Source organism: Ictalurus punctatus, chromosome 20, assembly GCF_001660625.3.
Source record: "Ictalurus punctatus breed USDA103 chromosome 20, Coco_2.0, whole genome shotgun sequence".
NCBI lineage: Eukaryota > Metazoa > Chordata > Actinopteri > Siluriformes > Ictaluridae > Ictalurus > Ictalurus punctatus.
The window spans coordinates 23,108,338-23,127,815 of NC_030435.2; the positions used below are offsets into that span (position 1 = coordinate 23,108,338).

Consider the following 19,478-nt stretch of genomic DNA (forward strand, 5'->3'; position numbering starts at 1 on the left):
TTCTGTCTTAAATCAGTCACGCTTTTTTTTGTTTTCCCTTCAATCCTGTACTTCCTGTACACCGAGGTCCGAACAGTCCCTGGATCTCATCACTAACACGAACGAGAACCGTTTAAACACAAAGCATCCGCATTGTACTGAAATAAAACCCGAACTGTCGTTATGAATGGATTTAATCTTCTCCGTTCTTATTTTCCTCTGAACGAACATTCTCATTCTCATTCTCTCTCTCTCCCTCGCTCTCTCTCCCTCTCTCTCTCCCTCTCTCTCTCCCTCCCTCCCCCCCTCCCTCCCTCCCTCCCTCCCCCCCTCCCTCCCTCCCTCCCTCCCGCTCTCCCCCCCTCCCTCTCCCCCTCCCTCTCTCCCCCCCTCCCTCTCTCCCCCTCTCCCTCCCTCCCTCTCTCCCCCCTCCCCCCTCCCTCCCTCCCCCTCTCTCCCTCTCTCCCCCCCTCCCTCCCTCTCTCCCTCTCTCCCCCCCTCCCTCCCTCTCTCCCTCCCTCCCTCCCCCTCTCTCCCTCCCTCCCCCTCCCTCTCTCCCTCTCTCCCCCCCTCCCTCCCTCTCTCCCCCCCTCCCTCCCTCCCTCCCCCTCTCTCCCTCCCTCCCTCCCCCTCTCTCCCTCCCTCCCTCCCCCTCCCTCTCTCTCCCTCTCTCCCCCTCCCTCTCTCTCCCTCTCTCAGTCTGATCCATGGTTATCACTGCAGAACTACGGGAGTGGGATGAGACCTCCGAACTCCATGGGCCCCAACATGCCAGGAGTTAACATGTAAGCTTTTCTATACACCAGGGCCGTGAAACACCTTCAAAAAATCTCAGTTAGTTAAAAGATTAATATACGAATCAAATAAAAAAAAAAAAGCTTCACCTCTGACTGTTACAAAGTGCTGACACTGGAGACTCCTTCCCTTAATGTTAAATAAACATCTCCTTATCCTTACAGAAAACTTCACCATATCGACGATTACACGTTTTTAAAAATCCGTTCATCACGAGTCCCCGTGGACGAGCCGTTACTATAGAAACCACATACTTTAGAATAACGTAGACCCGTGGTGTGCAGCTGCACTACAGTCAGAGCTGCTGTTCTAGAGAATTCATCAACACCTCCTCTTCCGACCAATCACAATCCAGACATCACCACTGGAATTCCCATTTACTTTATTTGTTGTTATCTTTGTCGTTCAGGGGTCCAGGAACCGGTAGGCCGTGGCCTAATCCTAATAACACCAACACGGTAAACGTGACCTTTCCAATAAACTTTCCCAGATAAATATCTAACATACACTTTGACGCCTGGTTCGTTAAAACATTTTGATTACATTGTTGTTGTTTTGGTTTTTTTTCGCAGATCCCGTATTCTTCTTCATCTCCGGGCACATACGTGGTGAGATATTTTTGTCTCCGTTCCCGAAACTTGCTGACAAAATAAAAGACGTCTTGGCAAAGCAGCAAAGGGAACAAGACAGGAAGAGGAACATTTTAGTTCACTTCAGGGGAGGGAACAGTTCTGAGACAGAATGGCTAGAATCAGATAAAAGATCAAAGGGACATCAAAGGAACGGGAAAGAAGAGGGTCGTAAACGCGAATTGGGCTCCCACCCGAACCTCAGAGGCCAGAAGTTATAAAGTTCTTTAGTTTGTGGGTTTTAAAGCCGGATGCTTCGCCACGCCTTTTCAAATAAACACTAGATTTGAGCATTTATAGTATTCTTGGTGATGAATCGAGTAATGTAAGTGCTGTACGCGAAGCAGCAGGAAACGATCATCAACATCAGCCAATGAGAGTCCAAGAGGAAATCAAAGTGTAGCGTCATGTGCAGCAGATTCCTGAATGCAGTTCATCATCCATCAGTTCCTCGTGTCGGAGCATAAGAGCAAAATGTAAACACGGTAATAATGCTTCTCTGGGAAATTCTTTAGGAACAGGGGGAAATACCTCCAGTTCTCTTTGCAGAACAGTCGATCCTCGCTGCTTGCGTCTCCCCTCGCATCCGATTCTTCCCCTCCACTGTTGTTTTTAGCATTTTACTTCAAAATATACTGTGTACACTTCATATTCGGACAAACTCTTCATCTGTGATGTTCACGATATGTTTTTTCTGGGGCTCAGGGACCACCGGGAGGCGCAGGAGGAGGCTGTCCTCCAGGAACTCCCATCATGCCAAGTCCAGCAGGTAAACCTCAGCGTACAACCTCAGAGTAGTTACCGTGAATATCTCGAACGCAGCACTGCCTCAGAATTACGCTGCATTCGACTTTCCTCGGAAGCAGGACGCCTGGAATGAATGTATCGGCAGGCTTATAGATTTTACAAGCGTATACGAGTGTGTGTGTGTGTGTGTGCGTATATAGGTAAAAAGTGCTACTTTGCTTGTTGACGATGAAGCCGCGAGCGGCCGTTTTGATTCGACATCGCTTGCCGAACTCGGGGTCGAAGAGACCAGCCCGAGGTCCGGAGTACGAACGCGCGGAGTTAAGGGGCCGTAGACCAGGGGTGTCGAATATTCATCTCGCAGCCTGGATCCAGGACGATAAAGTTTCTAACCGTGGCTCGCGACATGCACCTATAAATTTATTTACTTACTTATTGATGTACATACGTATTTATTTACTGACAAAACGAGCCAATTATATGCAATTTAAGCAAAGAATATGAATGTTTCATAGCAACGGGGGTGAATACTTATGCAGTCACAATCTTTACATTATTTATTCATACACTCCAGCGATAAACAATTTAAGAGATGTTGTTTGTGTTATCGAGCCAGTCAGTTTCTCTGGACCCACTTTTTCTAAGTGTGACGCGGTCCATGAGCCAAAACGAATTTAACGCTCACACGCCCCTACAAGCTTCATTACGATCCGTTCACTTTTATCCCCCCTGTTCATCAGATTCGACTAATTCTGGTGAGAATCTGTACACAATGATAAACTCGGTGCCACCAGGAGGGAACAGGTCCAGCGTGAGTCACGATTTAAAACTCTAATCCTACCAAAAGTTAATAATAATAATAATAATAATAATAATAATAATAAATTCCCCTTTGCAGGACTGTTTCTCTTTTATTTACTGTTTATTCCCCCCGTCTTTAGTTCCCGTTAGGTCCAGACGGCCCCATGGGAGGGATGGAGCCTCACCACATGAACGGCTCGTTAGGTAAAATCACTCTTTCAGTCATTAACCCTTTACTGCGTGGTAACAGTTCATTTATCTCCAATTTTTGGATAGGCAATAATACAAAACTACGATTTTCCTTTGTAACTGGAAAAAATCGGGGCTTTAACTTTGACATGACATTTAAAAAAAAATTTTTTTTTAAAACATGCCATGTCACATGACCAGGAAGTGCTGTTTGCATTTCCTTTTCTGCAATCACGTGGTATGGTGATGTCATAATCGGAGGGTTCGTAAAATGTTACGACTTTTTCACTATTTAGGAAAAACTACTTAAACACTATCTGAGATGAGTTAACATTTGTTTGTTTGTTTATTTATTGTGTCATTTTAAACAAGGTTATATATTTTGAGCACTCTTTTAAAGGGTAAAATGTCATTGTTGCCATATGGCAACAACATGCGTTGATGAACTGAAACAGGCGCGCATACAGTAGCAGAAAAAGACACTCGGCTTCTCCGATGGTAAATTTATATTTTTGTACGTTCAGAGTAAGAAAAACTGACTTTTTGCGTTTCAAGAGAGAGTGCTTTCGATCTCTGATACTAAATTGATTGCATTATGATGTTTTATTTATTTATTTGTTTGTTTGTTGATTAATCTACAGGCTCGGGGGACATAGACGGGCTTCCTAAGGTAAGCACACACCTGTGCCGTGCTCTTCTGGGAAAATAATCAACGACGGGGGGGTGTGCGATCAATCAGGGTCGCTGTTGTCGCCCGGGACGTTGATTATTTTCCTAGAACGGCACGTCGTGCAGTGTTTTATTCCTCTTATACCACAGTAATTTAACACTAGTACTGTGTACCTGCTGAGACCGAGTACGAGTCTTTCCCTCACCTGTAGAATTCCCCGAATAACCTGAGCAGTCTGAGTAACCCGCCCGGCACGCCGAGGGACGACGGCGATTTAGGAGGGAACTTCCTGCACACTTTCCAAAACGAGAACGTGAGTACTCGGACTCGGGTCTAATCTCGCCGATTCCGTTCCCCGAAGGCTCTACGTGCGCGCTGCACGCGTACGGCCTCGGGAACGATCGGCACCGCCGGTACAGACGGCTTTCCAAAATAACCGTCTGTGGTTAATTAGCTTCGTCTCAAGTAAAATCCCATTCGAGTAAAACTTAATGCGATAAATAAATCTCATAAAAAAAAAAAAAAAAACATTCTTTTTTTCAAATGATATAACATGTATTTGTTAAAAAGCTGTTTTATTTCATTCTGTACTTGTTTTATTTATTCCGTTATTTCCTTGATTATTTCTTTGCGCACTTTATTATATTTACATATGTACTAATTTATTTACCTGTTTATTCGTTTACTTACATATTACAAGAGGGAGAGAGGCAGACGGAGAAAGAAAAAAGAATGGGAGAGAGAGAGTGAGAGATACACAGACAGAAAGCGACAGACGGCGAAAAACAGAGAGAGAGAGAGAGAAAAAACACGGAAAGAAAAACAGACAGTGAGAGAGAGAGAGAGAGAGACAGACAAAGAAAGACAAGGTAGAGAGACAGACAGAAAAATAGGGTGTGACGGAAAGAGAAATAAAGACGAGATAGAGAGACAGACAGAAAAATAGGGTGCGACAGAATGAGAGCGAGAGTGACGGAGAAAGAAAGACTAGAAAGAGACAGAAAAATAGGGTGCGAGAGAAAGAGAGAGAATGAGAGAGACAGACAGACAGAACGAAGGACAAGATAGAGAGAGACAGGCGGGGAGAGAGAAAGACAGAAAAATAGGGTGCGAGAGAAAGAGAGAGGGGGGGCATGAGAGACAGAGAAAGAAAGACGAGTGAGAGACAGACAGACAGACAGAAAAAGTGAAACAGAGAGAGAGAGAGAGAGATGAGAGTTATGAATACAGGAATTATCTGATTGCTTTGTTTGTTTTTGTCTTCAGTATTCCCCGACCATGACCATGAGCGTCTGATCTGCGTCCGCGTGTCCGATCTTCAGCGTGTCCGAGCGCCCGCGGCGCCTCGGCGACACACCGAGAAAATCTGCACACAACCAGAGAGTGACTTCAGTCTCCCAGCGGCGAGACGTCCATCAGAAACACAGTCCCGGATGTCCAGCGTGACGCGTCCCAACACCGTCTCCACCACTCCTCCACCCGCTCCTCTCAGCTCAGCGCTCCTCTCCTCCACACTCGTCTTTTCATTTTATCAAACTATTATTTATCGTCCTTTATCGGGAAATCCGTCACCGTGCTGGATCTCTCTGGACGCCATTTTAGGACAGTGGACCAAAACAACGACAACGAAAAGAAAAAAAAAACCTCCCGAGAAACTGAAACGAAAGAAACCGACGCGTAACGTTCCCGCAGGGCGGTTTCAGCACGCCGCACAGACGTCCAAATAACCCGGATCATTCCCACACGGGACGCTCGGAGAACTTTCTGTAAACACGCTCCCTGTAATCCTTCTTCAAACTTTACGTCTTTCTGCGTTTTCGATTTTTATAGTAATTATTCTCGACTTTTATAGACCTTTCCTATTCGGCACGCGACCGGCTCGGCTCGGATATTTACTTCGCAGACGCCGTCTCGGCGCGTCTCGACACGAAGGTTAGGCATCGACGTTTTTACGATTTTGACGCCCCCCCCCCCCCCCTATATTATAGAAAAGGGAACATTTCTATAATATACTTTAATTTATCTATGGTTTCCTCTCGTAAGGAATTATTATTATTATTATTATTATTATTATTATTATTAAACCCATTTCTAGACATTTTTACTCATTTCAAGTTGGTCTTGTTCTACTGCAGAACCGATCGTTTTTCTAATTCCGAGCATGAAGTATTTTCTTTTTAAACAGGTGGATATATTATTATATCTCATTTATAATAATCTCCTAGTAAGGAATATTCGAGAAGTCGGCGCGTATTCGAAACGTTTCCCCTGAAGACGTCGTCGTCGTCTTGTTTGTTTTTTTACATTTTTTGCACCATCGGTCGTGAAAAGTTTTCAACCCAGTTTTCTAAATCTGTAAGTATATACACCTTTAAAAGGAATTCCTAAAACAGAAGAACGTTTAAAAATCGTACGGATCCTCCGTTCACGTCCGGACGACACGTACACGCGACGAGCGTCGTCCGATACCGTTTAATATCCGTGACGGGAAGCTCACTAGCGTGACGGTATTCACACAAATAATAACAACGCGGACGTCTTTTTTTTTTTTTTTTACGTAAGGAATAAAACACTCCGGTCGTGCTGTTCGAGGAGAACAATCGACGATTCGGAGTCACGAGCCGACACGGAGCGTTTTATTCCTCGTACACCACGGCGATCGCGATTATTTATTCGTTAAAGCGCGACACGATGGTTTTTATCCATCTCTAGACGTATTTAATGATGCGGGACAAGTTCTGAGTCGCGTCGTATCTCAGGCTCCTCACCAGCCTGTGTTTTTAAAAAAATAAATGAAAATACGCAGAGAAACCGTAAAAAAAAAAAGAAAAAAAAAAGCGTGAACTCCACTGACCGGAAAACATTACAGCTTTACCGCCGACACTGGAGACTCCTTCCGAAAATCGTTCGATAAACCCTTACTCCTTACAGAAACCGTCACGAATGCCCTCAATGATCATCACACGTTTATTCTTAAAGTTGTCGCTATAGAAACGGTAACGTTTTCGAGCGAGCGCATTAACATAAACCTGCGTTACTGTCAGAGCTGGGGGTTTAAAGTTAAGTTTTTTTCTCATCATTCTCTTCTCAGGAGACTAAACGTCTGTTCACGCCCCCGCCCGCCCCGCCCCCTACTGCCCCGCCCCCTACTGCCGAACTGAACTCACCGCTTTTTCCTGCTCACGTTGTTTAAATCAGAGCTATTTTGATAACTTTGTTAAAAAGTCTTTTCTGAAACCCTTCAGTTTTACTGCGGAACGTCTCGGATATCCACTCTGGACACACGCTCTCTCACACACACACACTCTCTCTCACACACACACACGCACGCGCGCGCGCGTGTACGTTTTGCTGTATAATATTTTTCTGCTCTAATGTATATTGTTTACATTGTTCCTCAGAAAGCAAAGCTCTGCAGAAATGACTGATTAAATTATTTTACTGTCCATGAAACTGATAACGAATGCAAAACTCCTCCCTGCCTCTTCTCAAAATAAAGGTGTATAAACAGATTCCGGTGTTTGCTCTCATCAGCTCAGCGCCCTGCTGCTAGAGGAACCGGATCAACGATGGAGGGGTGGAATGAGGTGGAGCCACTGATACCAACCTGGAGATGATTATTAAATATACGCTGCCCTCCACTAGTATTGGCACCCTTGGTAAATATGAGCAAAAGAAGGCTATTGGCACCCCTGTGAGTTCATATGAGATAAATATATATTTGAAGTATATTCCCATTGATTTTACGTTTTTTTAGTACACCTCGAAATGTGAAGGATCTGGAGAGATTCTGTATGGAGGAACGCTCTCAGATCCCTCGCCATGTATTCTCCAACCTCATCAGGCGTTATAGGAGAAGACTCAGAGCTGTTATCTTAGCAAAGCGTGCTAGCACAAAGCATTGACTAAAAGGGTGCCAATAATTGTTGCACACACATTTAACAAAGATTTTTATTTTATTTTTTTATAAACTTGCGTTTTGTTTGCGATTGTTCATCCATGAGAGCAGGGTATTTCGGTGAATTTTCTGATCAAAAGATTAAACAATAAAGACGAATTTTCACAGCCTTCTCTGCTCATATTTACCACGGGTGCCAATATTATCGGAGGGCGCCATAACCAAGTTTTTTACTTAATAAAGGATGACTTCTAATCTGATTGTAGTTGTATGAAACGTTGCTCGATTGGTGGTACGGTGAAACGATATCGTGACCTTTAACCCCGTCCTTCATCTAATCATCAAACGGAAACCATTTTGCACTTGATTTTAGGTTTATTCATTTTTATTTATTTTTTTTTTTATTTTATTTTATTTTCACATTTTACATGACGATGAAATATTAAACTTACAGGGAGGAGAAAGAAAAGAAGCAGCGGTCGGTTTCAGTTTGCGGCCCCGTGCAGGTAAAGCGCCAGGAACTTCTTGAAGGTTTCGGGCTGATATCCGGCCAAACCAGCAGGAACCTGGGGGGCGAGAGGGGAACACGGAGCAGGTTTGACTCGTGAAGCAGTGTCTGCTGGTAAATGAGACCTTTTAGCTGTGTTCATGAATTAAAGCGGGCCATAAAATACCACAATGCCACAATCCATCGTATTCGGACGTTGGAAAAAACCCAAGCGGACATGGAAAAATGGGAATTCCAAACTGGGAACTCCACCCAGCCGGAGTTCTCCGACGAACACGGCCGACGACACCCGGTCCACCGGATTTTCTCAATTTTACTTGACTATACGTAGCTTTTATGTTGTGTTCAGATCTGTAACGTACCTCCGCCGATGTCAGCTCGTCCTTATTGACGAGCTTAGATTAGACGAGATTAGTCGGCTTATCCGACGTCGTTTATCATCGCCAATCTTTACGGCTTTATCAAATTCACACGCGTGCATGTTTTTCCCCAAGCCGAAGCACTGGAACACCTTTGGACCTGAGGAAAAGCTGCTCTGAACTCGACGAGATCCTGATACGACGGATCGCGGCGTAACGGTGTCGCGCTTTTTTTTTTTTTTTTTTTTTTTTTTACAATCGGACACTTCAGTACAGTCTCCGGCCCTGACTGTGCTTTTTCTTCTCGATATCTGTGCCGAGTTTGGATTCCGAAGAGCAATTGCTCATTTCTCACACGTCTAGGTAATTAAACTTCTTCAAATGCAAAATATTTCTGTTTCTGTTCACCCCCCGAGTACGTTCCTTCGTTTTTTCTTGTTTATATACCTTCAATACACCATGATGTGAGTGTATTATGGGATAAATCTTCTAGATGCTTCACGTACCTTCACCACCTTCTTCTTGATGAACGGCCGGACCTTGGCGAAGTCGTAGAGCGGCTGATCGGCGTCGACCCACGCCAGGTTCTTCACGCCGCTGTCCGACTCCAGGTCCGTGGTGTTCAGCTGGAAAACCACGAACTGGAAGAGACGGCCGCTGGTACCGACACTCTGCACGACGACGGGCTTCTCCAGAACCCTGGACTCGTTCTGCAGGAAACACCAGAATTTCAACAGCAATAATAATAATAATAATAATAATAATGCACGAAAGCTAGTGAGCCCAATTATATCTAATGGCTGATTATATATTAAACATCAGATACATATGGATATGAGGCCTAGAAGCACGTGTGCTTATTTTTGCTCGAATCCCTGTTTAAGGGTGCACATATTTATGCACAGCTGGTGAGAAAGTGGGAAGTTCTCACCCCGTATAGTGCGCGGGCGCGGGCGAGGGCGTTCCCGAACGCAAACATGATGAGTTTAGCTCTCAGCTGCTCGGGTTCGAGTTTAGGCGCATCTCCAGCCTCCGTGATGAAGAGTGTGTGAGCGTGAGGGTACGGGTAATCCTCTCTGAAACCTACACACACACACACACACACACACACACACACACACACACACACACACAGTTTATGATATAACTGCATCGGATCATTTAACATGTGAGAACAAAAACTACCGATTTATTCAGACAACAATCTGCAAACAGACAGACAGACAGACAGACAGAATGGCAGACAGACGGACCAGTAGACAGAGGAAATGACAGACAGAGAGAATAGAGGACAGACAGATATCACGGACAGGCAGGAAGACAGACATTATGTGATTAAAGGGGCAGTTCAGGGTTACGGGTAACACTCACCGGTGTGGTTTCGGAGCTGGTAGACGTGGGCACACTGCAGATCGATGGTGGGGGAGATGGGGTAGAAGGTCTCTAGGAGGTTATCAGACGTGGAGCGGATCTCCTCGTCTCCGGCCACAGCAGGAAGTGGAGTCGTGCTGCTTAACAGGAAGCCGTTCTGCCCTCGCACCTGGAACTGATCCTCACCTGAAACACGCCACAGAGGAGTTACTTCACCTCTGATTTTAGGTTGGAGTGTGTAAGAGAACGGTGGCCTGTGGGGGGCGTTATAGAAGATACACTACTTCAACAAATACGTGACTGACGATTGTGTGTGTGTGTGTCTCCTTCTGAGATGATATGGTGTGCATCTTAATAATAGTCTAACTATCTGATAACATGATTCGATATGACTCGATACAACACGATTCGATTCGATATGACACGATTTAATACAACGCGATTCAATCCGGAATGACGCGATTCGATACAACACGATTCGATTCGATATGACACGATTTAATACAACGCGATTCAATCCGGAATGACGCGATTCGATACGACATGATTCGATTCGATAAGAAACGATTCGATACAACGCGATTCAATCCGGAATGACGCGATTCGATATGATTCCATTCGATATGACACGATTTGATACATGATTCGATATGACGTGATTCGATGTGACGTGATTCGATATGACGCGATTCAATGCGACGCGATTCGATACGAGAAGATTCGGTGTGATATGATTCAATTTGACATATGATTCGATTATTTAGCTAACAATACAAATTGACATGATTCATCAGACGATTCCCTAGATTATATGAATCCATACGACATGACTCAATGCCATATGATACACCTCCAAGCCTTTACGATGCAACATCACTCAGTGATTAAATGTGCAACATGACACGATCCGGTATTACGAATCAATAGAATCAATATGATGAGACGAATCAATATGATGAGACAAATCAATATGATGAGACGAATCAATATCATGAGACTCGGTGCGATTCCGTGCAATACGATATGATTCGATGTAATATGACCCAAGATGATATAATTCAGTACAACTCAATACGACGAAAAGAACTCATGCACGGCAGACACGATGTAGAGAATTGCTCCACGACGATGACGAGAACACGTCACGCTCAGTAACGACTCCACCGACGAATCATTTCCTGTCACGTCCCCGGGCGTGTACTCACCTCTGGTCCAGCTGGCCGACAGGCTGTATTTCTCCGCCAGCATCCTGTGTCCGAGCGCCGGATGAGAGACCTGCAGTCCTCGGCACAGGTGGAGCAGGTTGTGTAACAGAGACGGACTGCAGACGAGCCAGAAAACGAGGATTAGCAAACGAATAAAGAAGGTAGGAAGCAATATCACAGGTGTCATCATTTGCCATCACAGAGGTCAAAGTTCACCTGCATAAAGTCGAAGACATAAAACGCAAACGCATCTTTTACGTCCCACGTCCTTTCCCCTTCGGTTAATTTTATTTGCGTTTCCTCTGACCGCTGTTTCACTGGAAAATCGGAAGCGACCCCCCCCCCCCCCCCCCCCTTTTTTTTTTTTTTTTTTTTTTTTTTTAATGTCTCCCGTATCGCCGTAGCGACAGGCCGAAAACCGTAAATGCTGCGCGTGAGGTGTAAATGTTGGCGTTTCTGCACAAGCCACGCGCTGATATTACAGTAACCGTTTAAGTTTTTATGACTTAATTTATGATAATAATATAATCACAATATCGTATGCGTTAGAATTCGCTCTGTTTACGTTGCCTGGTGAACGGAATTATGGGATGGACACAGATATGGAATTGACCAGATCAATAAACTAATACTCCGATATATTATGTCATGTATATGATCCAAAATAAAACTTTCTACATCAGTTGTCACATTATTAGCCCGTGTTGGGGAAAAAGGTCAGTTTAAGTCGTGGCCTTTCTGTATTTGAGCGTTGCCGGACTGTAGTGCAGATGAAAAGGCCTCCAAAGGCCAGCGTTCGGGAGGGGGACGAGGTCTATCAAAGCCCTGCCGAACACGCTGCCGTGAACAGCCGGCCCCCTGCAGCCACAATTCATTAATAAAGGCTTAACGTGCCGCCTCCTGCCTGTCAGGCATGCTGTGCTGCATTTAATGCCAGTCATTAAATTCACCGCACCGTCAGAGCAGCGCCGAGCCAAATGCCACTCGCAGCGCTGAAGCCAAGCCGATCCAATTACCGAGAGCTGGGCAGTAGGACGGAGGCCAGAGAGGGACATTACAGCAGCAAGGCAGAGAGGAAACACGCTCAGATCAGCCTCATCATCACAGTGTTATTAATAACACCAGAGGTCGAGCGATAGAGGATTTCACCACTAGTCGGCCGGTACCCGTTAATCAACCGATAAAGCTTTTGAAACTCATACCGAATGAAAACGTAACACTCAGAGTCAAATTTATTACAAACATAAACAGCACTGACTGCACCGTGAAAATGTCCTGTACGTTCTTCAAACCAAATAAATAGATCTTAATGTTTATAGGTTTAACTGTTAATAAATATTACGGCAAAAAAAGATACACATCCAAACTGAACCAAAGAGTACCACTCCAAATAAGAAATAAAAAGAGAGGGACGTCCAAAAATGAATCAAAAAAACACTTCAAACAACACAACAAATTTAGTCAGTGATGGTTTTCATTTCGCCTCTAGAGGCCGCTCTCGTACTGTATAATCGTGACGGCGGACCCTTCTCTCAGCCGATCCTGCGACGGACGAAACCGGGAAAAACCGTCGGCGTGGATTTAACCCCGGCTCACTCGCAGGGACGACGGACGCTCCACGTAAACAATCAAAGCAAAAATGCGTGTAAATACGGATACGGCGAAGTTTTCTGTAAGGAGACGTTTCTTTAGCGTTTATGGAAGGAGTCTCCAGTGTCAGCACTTTGTACCAGTCAGAGGTAACGCTGTAACGTTTCACTCAGCGCCGTGTCAGTAAGGGGACTTTGCGTCGGGCCGAATCGTGAAGATGAAGCCCCTCGGGCGAGTGGAACCGACACCAAAAAGTTCATCGGTTTGAGTTTCCTCACTCACCAGTATCTCTCTTTAGGGGGTCGGAGTTGGTTTGTGTCCCAGAAGCGGGCGTGTCTGATTGCGTTCTGCACTCGCTCATCCTGATCCTCCAGCTGATTGGCCGGATTCTCCGCTAACGCCAGGAGCTGAGCGGGAAAACCTGGGACGACTTTAGTCTTGGTGAGCCACAGGGCCTGTCTCACACCTGCAAAGAGAACGACAGAGAGAGACACAGAGGAAAAGAGAGACATGCAGACAGAGGGACAGAAAGAGAGAAAGAAAGAAAGACAGACAGAAAAAGTGACGGAGTGAGAGAAAGACAGACATATGTAGAGACAGAGAGAGGCAGCAAGAGAAAGAAAACCAGAATGGCAGAGAGAGAGAGAGAGAGAGAGAGAGAGAGAGAGAGAGAGAGGGTGAGAGAGCGTGAGAGAGAAAGAGAGACAGAGTGAGAGAGGAAGAGAGAGAGAAAGAGAGACAGAGTGAGAGAGGAAGAGAGAGAGAAAGAGAGATAGAGGGAGAGAGAGCGTGAGAGAGAAAGAGAGAGACAGAGTGAGAGAGGAAGAGAGACAGAGTGAGAGAGAGAGAGATAGAGGGAGAGAGAAAGAGAGAGAAAGGGAGAGAACGAGAGAGACAGAGAGCGAGAAAGAGAGAGAAAGAGAGAGACAGTGAGAGAGAAAGAGAAAGAGAGAGAGAAAGAGAGAGTGAGTGAGAAAGAGAGAGAGAGAGACAGAGAGCGAAAAAGAGAGAGAGTGAGAGAGAAAGAGAGAGAGTGAGAGAGAAAGAGAGAGAGTGAGAGAGATAGAGAGAGAGTGAGAGAGAAAGGGAGAGAAAGAGAGAGAGATAAAGAATCACAGACAGTAAGAGCTATGAAGAGATTTATAAACTGTAGTGACACAAAGTATTTGTTAATGACTTGTTTTGAATTGTACACTCACTCACTCACTCTCTCTCTCTCTCACACACACTCACACTCACACACACACTCACACACACACACACACACACACACACACACACACACACACACACACACACACACACACCTTCCAGCGGGTTGGTTCTCTGGGTGTAGATGTAACACGGTCTCTCCTTGTACAGCTCCATGCTCTCGGCTGCAGGAGCTCGGTACCTGCGCGGGTCGTGCCAGTCCTTCTCCCAGTCCGGGAACACGGGCTTGGCCAAGCCGGGAACATAGTGCTTCCTCTCGGCGTAGGTGATGCGCTCCAGTGCCTGGATTTCAGGAACATCCCGGGGCTTTTTACGCGGAAAAGTTTTTCCACACGCGCAGGAGCTGACAGACAGACAGCGGTGCAGGAGCTCACCTTCCGCCGACACCTTCTTCCGGCCCGAGAGCGCTAACCTCCGCACCGTGGCGCTAAACATCTCGCCGAATGCTTATATTATACACAAATGCTGACAACAATATCTTTAATAATAAGAATAAAAGTTCATAAATAATACACTGCTGGTTTTGACATTTTGTCTCGCTTTCCTTCAGGAGGCAGCCATGTTGCCAAGTCACGTGGGTGGGTTTTGTTCTTCTACGCGTTGACAAAGAATTGCGCTGCTTTATTACCGCCACCTGCTGGTCAAACACGATATAACCGTCAATTTCCTTTCAAGTACACAAATACATGAATTAAAATGTATGTTAAATTATGTATATAACACTTTTCATTTTATTTTGGTTCCAAAATATTACAGACAGCACAAACATGAAACATAATGCACATTATGTAAAATAACTATTTTTGTATTACGGTTAATTATTTATATAACGCTTTCAATTTTAGTTCCAAAATATCAAAATGATACGTATAAGAGTTGAAAACGCTTCCTGGTCAGAACCTACAAACAATATTTTAAACTTAATAGCAATTAATTATTTTATTACATTAATGTAGAGTATTTATATAACACGTTTAATTTTAAAAAAGAAAGAGCGTAAAGAGGCTTACATATGCGAACCAGCTCTAAATGTTCACCTTAAAGAGCCAACTCAAACTACTGACTCAATGAGTGACTCAAGGTACTGACTCAAAGAGCTCACTCAAAGAGTCGACTCAAGGTACTGACTCAAAGAGTCGACTCCAGGTACTGGCTCAAAGAGCTGACATAAAGAGCCAACTCAAAGTACTCAATGTACTGACTCAATGGACTGACTCAAGGTGCTGACTCAAAGTACTGACTTAAAGTTTTGACTCAAAGTGCCGACTCAAAGTACTGTCATAAAAAGCCGACTCAAAGAGCCGGCTCAAGGTACTGAGTCAAAGTGATGACTATCTGCAAACGGCACGTTGCTAGAAGAAAGCGATTCATCTTAAATATGGAGCTACGACTATTTTTTGTCTGTGTTTATAGATAACACCGTGCCACACAGAGTCAACATCAACAGCTCTGTCTGAGACACCGTACAGATGCTAAACTGGTGGCTAAACATTATCCTTGTAGCGTGGACTTCTAGAAGGAGCAGCGTTTTGTGCGACACATTAACATTTAATGCCGACTCTCCAAACAGTGCCATGAGCCGCCGGCTGTGTGTATTCGATATCACTCATTAAAATTTAGCGGAGAAGGTGAACCCCTGAAACCATCACATTTCACATCAAGGCTTCACACACTCTGCTGTCTGCATCTCTTTTTTTCTCTCTCTTTCATTTTTTTTTGGCAAAAGCGTGTGAAGTGTGACAAAAACACCAGGAGTGATAGATACAGCATGGGTCTGAGGATTGCTCTTTATCTTCATCTGCTGTGTATACTCAGCAAAGCTGCTTCCAAGAAAGGTAGGATTTACCGTATTTACTGGACTATATGCTGGAACTCTCAAACTTTTTAAAGTCAGGGATCCCTTTAGTTCTAAAAATAAATAAATAAATAATAATAATAAAAAAATTACTCCACAAATTATTACAAAAAATAGGCACATTACTTAAATGTGTAGAATAATAGCATTTGGTCTATTTATTTCTGAATATATTTCTTTGTTCGTAAACAGGAACAAAATGTGGCCTGTGACTGGATTTTTGTTTTATTTAACGGGATTTGATTCAACAGTGTGAACAGTGAGGGTTTAAAATCGAGCACGAGTTAGTGATGTGTCGTTCATATAGAGTCGACTCTTTCAGTCGGCTCTTTTAGGTGAGTCGACTCGCATTACTGAACAGCCTTTTTTCTTTCTTTGTTTGTTTGTAGTTTTTTTCTTTTCAATAAAGTTAAGACCTAGACCCTGTGTTCGTATCAGGGGTCAACATTCATGAGGCTGTAACGCCGTTACTCACGCACAGTGCAACCGTAACCGAAAAGAATCATATCAATAAGTGAATCGTATGAATCTCATCTGAGTGAATCACCATGATAGTCTTGGGGAGGTGAGAGTTATCAGGGTAAACAGACTGAAATAGACATTGTAACGGTATCGCTTACATCTACATCGAATTAAAGGAAATGATAATAATAATGAAAAAAAGGAGAAAATACATCTTAAATAAAAGAGCCGACTCAAAGAGCCTATTCGACACATCACTAGAAAGTGACTCGGCTTTAAGATGGAGCTGGACAGTGTCACATCTGGTGGTTTCCAAGTTAGTGAAAGTTAAGGATGTTCAGAAATATTGATATTAATATCAGATATTAAGTAGTAACTAATGCTGAACAATTATTTATTCATAGAATGCAATCCAGTGAACATTTTAAAAGAACTACAGCATTGGACGGTTTTAGAAAGAGAGAGAGAGAGAAAAAAAAAGTTGTCGGATGTTATTTTCATTATATCATAATTCTAGCCTGAGATCCAGAAATCTGAAACTAAATCTCCAAATTTTACTGAAGGAACCTGTTAGCTTTCATATTACCGTAAATTCTGGAGTAGCTGAGCTACTGTATTGACACTAATTAAGTAATGAGCCCAAAGCAACAACAAAACAAAACAAAACAAAAAAAAAAAATCCAAAACATATTTCACTTCGATTTATTATCTGTTGATGATTTCTCTGTAGGTGTAAAATGCGGAGGAATCCTCGCTCCTTCCTCCAGCGGAAACATCTCCAGCCCTAATTTCCCAGGTCTTTACCCGTACAACGTCGATTGTTCCTGGCTGATCGTGGTGCCCGAGGGTTCGTCCGTGCTGCTGACGTTCCAGCACTTTGAGCTGGAGTACCACGCCGACTGCGCCTACGACTACGTCAAAATCTACAACGGCGTCTCGGCGGACGAGGGCAACCTTCTGGGGAAGTTCTGCGGAGACGCCTCGCCTCCTCAGTTCAGCTCCTCCTGGAACATCATGTCCATCATCTTCCACTCCGACCGCCACGTGGCGTACACGGGCTTCCTCGTGGGATACAGGAAAGGTAAAGAAACCGCAACACACATCGATCATGTAACTCTGATTTGATCTGTAACATTGCACACGTGATGATCCTCGAGTCTCCGTGTCGGCAGATACGTGTGGCGGCGTGTTGACGGGACTCTCGGGTGTGATCTCCAGCCCGGGGTACCCGCTCGAGTACAGTAATAACGCAGAGTGCTCGTGGACGATCCACGTGTCCAACCGCAGCGTCGTCACTCTGGTCTTCCTCGACTTCCAGCTGGAGAATAACGAAGGCTGTAACTTTGACTACGTCGCACTGTTCGACGGCCCGACAGTCCGACACCCCCACCTCGGGAATTACTGCGGAAACAAGCGACCGCCCAGCACCGTCTCCACGTCCAATCAGCTTCTGATCGTGTTTAAGTCAGACTTTAATATTGGAGGAAGAGGATTTAAGGCTCATTATTACTCGGGTAAGAGCTCACTCATTTGACAGATAATCTATAAAATCGCAGAAATGAACTCAAAATCAAGCCCACTCCACAGTACTCAGATTTCCTGCACATTTGGGCCGAGACACGTCATGTGACGTCATCGCAGTATATATATAATAAAATATATTCATATTTCATCAGGCGAGTGCCAGCAGGTCCTGAAAGCCATCAACGGGAACTTCACCAGCCCCAGTTACCCCAACATCTACCCCAACGACATGAACTGCCACTGGAGCGTGGCTCTGCCCCCGGGCTACAGGATCAAACTGTTCTTCCCGGTCCTGGAGCTGGAGGATCAGAACAGTCTGACCGACTCCTGCGATTTCGACTCCGTAGCGGTGTACGACGGTGACAGTGAGACGGACGCCTTGCTGGGACGCTGGTGTGGGGCCGAACGGCCTCCGCCCCTGACGTCGAGGGCGAACAAACTTCTGGTGGTCCTCGGAACGGACCGGAACGTCGCGTTCAGGGGTTTCTCCGCTTCCTATATGGGAGGTGAGAGTCCACTAGGGGGCATGATGACGCATTTCCTTAGAAAAGATCTACACGCAACACTAGATAAACCGCAGATTTAAATTCCTCTGTGGAGATTTGAACGATTCTCTATTTTTTTTTTCCTCTTCCAAAACAGTACACGAGCAGTAACAGTTCCCTTCTACATCAAATGCAAATCATTAATCACGATGAATCCTTCGTTCGTTTTCTAAATCGGTCGCATTTGTCCTTTGCGCTACAAGACTAGGTTCGTATTTTACACATATACAGATTAGAATTTTATATATTTACATTTAAGAGCTGTAGAGCTTCTTGGTTTAGCTCCTCCCCATTCAGTTAAATGACTCCGCCCCCCCTTTAAACATTCCATAACCGTGAGATTGAATCTTACACTTCCAGATTATGACCTCATCACTGAATTTACATATTACCCCGGGCGCTGAACATTCCTCGGTGTGCGTTGTGTTTTCTTTTGGTGTCTCAGTGGTGCCAGTGAACGTGAGCTGCACCAGAACCGAGTTTCAGATCCAGATCTCCCAGCAGGCCTTGCCCCAGCTGGACCGCGAGAGCGTGTATCTCGGAAACCCGTCCTGTTCGGCCCAGATGACGGCGACGAGCTACAAGATTCTGGCTCGCTTCGTCAGCTGTGGAACCGCTGGACAGGTACGTGGATAATAAATGCACCAAACCCCTTATATTTTACATTGTGTAAGAGCGCTGTTGAATTCCGGATTCTGATTGGTCAGAGAAGAAGGTGGTGATTAATTTTTCTCCAACAGAAAAAAATCACAGGTTTATATTAACGCGCTCGCTCTAGAACGTTACCGTGGTATTTACGCGGTTTAAACGATCGTTTAGGGTGTATGGAAGGAGTCTCCCGTGTCGGCGCTTTGTCACGGTCAGAGGGTGAAGCTGTATCTTTAACTTTTACGACATCTTCAGGACGAGAGAGCAGCCGTTTATAGCCGCTAGATCGTATCTTGTTTAACAGACCTTCCACGACGTTAAATGTAGCTATAAACGGATAAAAAGTCACCACACGACGTGTGGTTCTTTAATAAATATCACACCGTTAACGTTGACAAAAATGACCGTGGTTCGAGAGAATTTTTAACGGAATTTCCTACTCCAGAGTTGTAACAGTAACCACCCGGTCGTTGATTATTTTCCTGTAACTG

General features: G+C 44.7%; 3 protein-coding genes across 6 annotated transcripts in view; 2 read left to right on the plus strand and 1 right to left on the minus strand.

Annotated features, from left to right (window-relative positions):
- Positions 1–7,322, plus strand: part of ssbp3a (single stranded DNA binding protein 3a) — a 28,743-nt gene extending 21,421 nt beyond the window's left edge. For 2 of the 4 annotated variants that reach the window (XM_017495468.3, XM_017495469.3), the window contains 9 exons: positions 679–764; positions 1,184–1,232; positions 1,347–1,382; positions 2,109–2,172; positions 2,891–2,961; positions 3,092–3,155; positions 3,782–3,810; positions 4,022–4,123; positions 5,077–7,322. In XM_017495468.3, coding sequence (XP_017350957.1) covers positions 679–764; positions 1,184–1,232; positions 1,347–1,382; positions 2,109–2,172; positions 2,891–2,961; positions 3,092–3,155; positions 3,782–3,810; positions 4,022–4,123; positions 5,077–5,106 — 531 coding nt within the window. In that variant the 3' untranslated portion in view covers positions 5,107–7,322. The remainder of the gene's footprint in view (positions 1–678; positions 765–1,183; positions 1,233–1,346; positions 1,383–2,108; positions 2,173–2,890; positions 2,962–3,091; positions 3,156–3,781; positions 3,811–4,021; positions 4,124–5,076) is intronic. The other 2 variants (XM_053673626.1, XM_053673627.1) reach the window with 1 other exon arrangement.
- Positions 7,323–8,130: 808 nt separating this feature from the next.
- On the minus strand, positions 8,131–14,548 carry mrpl37 (mitochondrial ribosomal protein L37). The gene is made up of 7 exons (XM_017495466.3): positions 14,049–14,548; positions 13,024–13,207; positions 11,152–11,267; positions 9,947–10,132; positions 9,507–9,658; positions 9,082–9,285; positions 8,131–8,274 (listed from the first exon to the last, which is right to left on the minus strand). The coding sequence occupies exons 1-7, from the start codon at positions 14,386–14,388 to the stop codon at positions 8,194–8,196; spliced, it is 1,263 nt and encodes a 420-aa protein (XP_017350955.1). The 5' UTR covers positions 14,389–14,548; the 3' UTR covers positions 8,131–8,193.
- Positions 14,549–15,721: 1,173 nt separating this feature from the next.
- Positions 15,722–19,272, plus strand: cdcp2 (CUB domain containing protein 2). The gene is made up of 6 exons (XM_053673833.1): positions 15,722–15,788; positions 17,001–17,351; positions 17,443–17,784; positions 17,947–18,300; positions 18,785–18,963; positions 19,243–19,272. Exons 1-6 carry the CDS (start codon positions 15,722–15,724, stop codon positions 19,270–19,272), a joined length of 1,323 nt encoding a protein of 440 aa, XP_053529808.1.
- The last annotated feature ends 206 nt before the right edge of the window (positions 19,273–19,478 follow it).

Excerpts from the sequence above, each read along its gene's own strand:
- cdcp2 (XM_053673833.1), top strand. The coding sequence starts at position 15,722 with ATGGGTCTGAGGATTGCTCTTTATCTTCATCTGCTGTGTATACTCAGC. Across the intron at positions 18,301-18,784 it reads CTCCGCTTCCTATATGGGAG|TGGTGCCAGTGAACGTGAGC; the intron begins GTGAGAGTCCAC and ends TTGGTGTCTCAG. Across the intron at positions 18,964-19,242 it reads GCTGTGGAACCGCTGGACAG|GACGAGAGAGCAGCCGTTTA; the intron begins GTACGTGGATAA and ends CGACATCTTCAG.
- mrpl37 (XM_017495466.3), bottom strand. The coding sequence starts at position 14,388 with ATGTTTAGCGCCACGGTGCGGAGGTTAGCGCTCTCGGGCCGGAAGAAG. Across the intron at positions 10,133-11,151 it reads GTCGGCCAGCTGGACCAGAG|GTGAGGATCAGTTCCAGGTG; the intron begins GTGAGTACACGC and ends GGCGTGTTTCAG. Across the intron at positions 8,275-9,081 it reads TCAAGAAGAAGGTGGTGAAG|GTTCCTGCTGGTTTGGCCGG; the intron begins GTACGTGAAGCA and ends CTCGCCCCCCAG.